We start from the raw sequence: 2,192 nt of genomic DNA on the forward strand, positions 1-2,192 counted from the left end.
GTAGCCAAGATCCTTATCAGAATTGCTACCCAGAAGATTATGGGTAAGCACATGATAACACTAATTGTAAAGCTAAAAGCATAGGATAAATGGCTGCAACCAGCCACTACAGAAACTGCATGCCTCATCTCACTCTACAGTAGCTTATGCTCTCAGTACTGAAAAAGCATGGTTCCCAAGTCAGTCCTGGTTTCAAGTGAAGTGGGGGAAGATGCGGTAAGTATTTGAATGTCACACACTGTTCTGTTTTGGTTTTGTTCAGGTTTTTTGCGAGCTTGTTTATACCAACCCCCATAAACTTAACCTTCTTCCACTTTTTCTGATGTTCTGTAACTAATCAATATTTTAATATTAAGCAAAAGCAAAGCAACAAAAGCAAGCTAAGGCTGCAAATGTTTCAGTCATTGTAATTTCTATTATTATAACAGGGAACCTCCTATAACCAGAAACTGATGACACAGATATTAAAAATTAATGTACAATAACCCAATGCATGAGTTTAAGTCTATTTAGCTGCTCTGAATCTTTTTTTTTTTTTAAATATGAACTCTGTATTTTTTACTGCCTAGTAAGACTATTTGTGTGCAATCCAATCCTTGCCAAGAAAATGAAGTACATCTGGCTTAGCTCACTACAAGAGTGTTTTTGTGAAACACCCAATGCACTGCAAAAAAATTGTACCTAATTTGTTATATCCAAATGAGACCAAACAAAAAAGAACTGTGCAGTTACTGCTTAGAGGTACTAGCCAGTAGGCAGCTTATGCCAAACTGAGTCCCCTTCCAAAAATCACTCCCTGCACCCTTTCCACAGAAAACACTAAAAAAGTTCAAGCTTAACAAACAGACTGTGAAGACTAGCAAATTATTAAAAGATCCATACAATAAAATGGGACTCTGAAGTGACAAAATGGAAAATGTTTTCTGGAACAGCTTTTACTGTCAAGTAAAAGTAATACTTTGCACACCTGTGTACAGACTGGTGTTGTCCAAAGGAGGATTTTTTGGTTCATTGCAACAATTATTCAAGAACAACAGGCAATTGGCCTGGATTACTTTAATATGTGATACTTTGCTCCTTTTTTCAAATCGAAATATTACAATCAGTTAATAAATATATCAAAGCATTACACCAAAAGCAATTTTAGAGGTTAGTTAGTAAATACAGTAATATTATTTTTTGCTTGCTGACCTACAACATAGGCTTGACCGGTATCTTCAATGGATGATGAGTCTGATTCATTTTTCTTTCTTTCAGGGCTTCTACTTAAACCTGCATGAGATTTTGAACTTAAAGGGGAGAAGGAGAGAAGGGGAACCAGAAAGAGGGAAGAGGAAGTTGGGAGAGGGAAGGGAAGGATCAATGTAATAAAATAATGGTATGAATAATAAATCAAAACTGATGCAAAATGTACATTGACTGTACAAAAAGATATTGCAGGGCAGTCAGAGAGACTCTTACTTGCTCAGTTTTAATGCTCCCGCTGCTGATCCAGTATCAAATTTTGGCATTTGCTGAAAGACTCTTCCCATTATGTCTTCTATTTTTGGGGGGGAAGATTCTAAAGCAGTAATAACATTTTTCCTTGGGGGGTAAACCGAGATGTGGCTCTGACTCAGATCGTGAAACGACTTGCTCATAACCCTGGGTCTTTCCTCCCACGGAGTCTTCTCGTTCTTGTCCTTTGAAGAGCCAGGAAGCGGCTGGAAGAGTGAGAGCTCAGAGCAGGACAGCCTCTTCAGAATCTCTGCTTGAACAGACAGAGGTCGAACGGCAAGTCGGTTCAAAGTGCTGCTGGCCAGGCTACCAGTACTGATTGCTCGTCCCATGTTGAAACCTTTGACAGAGTCCACATGAAGGTTTAGGCTCCTAAATGAAGCCCTTTCTGTGGATTTTTTTTTTTTAAAACAAAAAACCAAACAAATTTAAATTATACAGTTATACACCTCCTTGTGTAAAGCATACATTTTAAACAACCAACTCACACAAAGCATATTTTCTCTAGATGCTCAGAAGTATGTACCATCATCAGGTACCTATAAACAACCACCATGTAGTTTACTCAGGAAGTAAAGTTTGGAGTTCATGACATTGCACTAACCTGACCATCTACTACAATGAAGTCCAAAACCACAGAATAACAGAATATTTATCCCCTTATTAGTACAAGAAGGGCCGGAAGGAGGATCTGG

At 38.1% G+C, this 2,192-nt stretch overlaps 1 protein-coding gene across 1 annotated transcript in view; it reads right to left on the reverse strand.

The window, feature by feature from the left end:
• The window catches only part of PTPN13 (protein tyrosine phosphatase, non-receptor type 13 (APO-1/CD95 (Fas)-associated phosphatase)), a gene marked incomplete at both ends in the record, with an annotated part of 33,472 nt that extends 31,587 nt beyond the window's left edge, over positions 1-1,885 (reverse strand). Inside the window, 2 exons of the mRNA XM_009572255.1 lie at positions 1,192-1,289; positions 1,462-1,885. Of these exons, the coding sequence (XP_009570550.1) occupies positions 1,192-1,289; positions 1,462-1,885 (522 nt within the window). The remainder of the gene's footprint in view (positions 1-1,191; positions 1,290-1,461) is intronic.
• Positions 1,886-2,192: the final 307 nt, after the last annotated feature.

Source organism: Fulmarus glacialis, unplaced genomic scaffold (assembly GCF_000690835.1).
Source record: "Fulmarus glacialis isolate BGI_N327 unplaced genomic scaffold, ASM69083v1 scaffold37272, whole genome shotgun sequence".
Lineage (NCBI taxonomy): Eukaryota > Metazoa > Chordata > Aves > Procellariiformes > Procellariidae > Fulmarus > Fulmarus glacialis.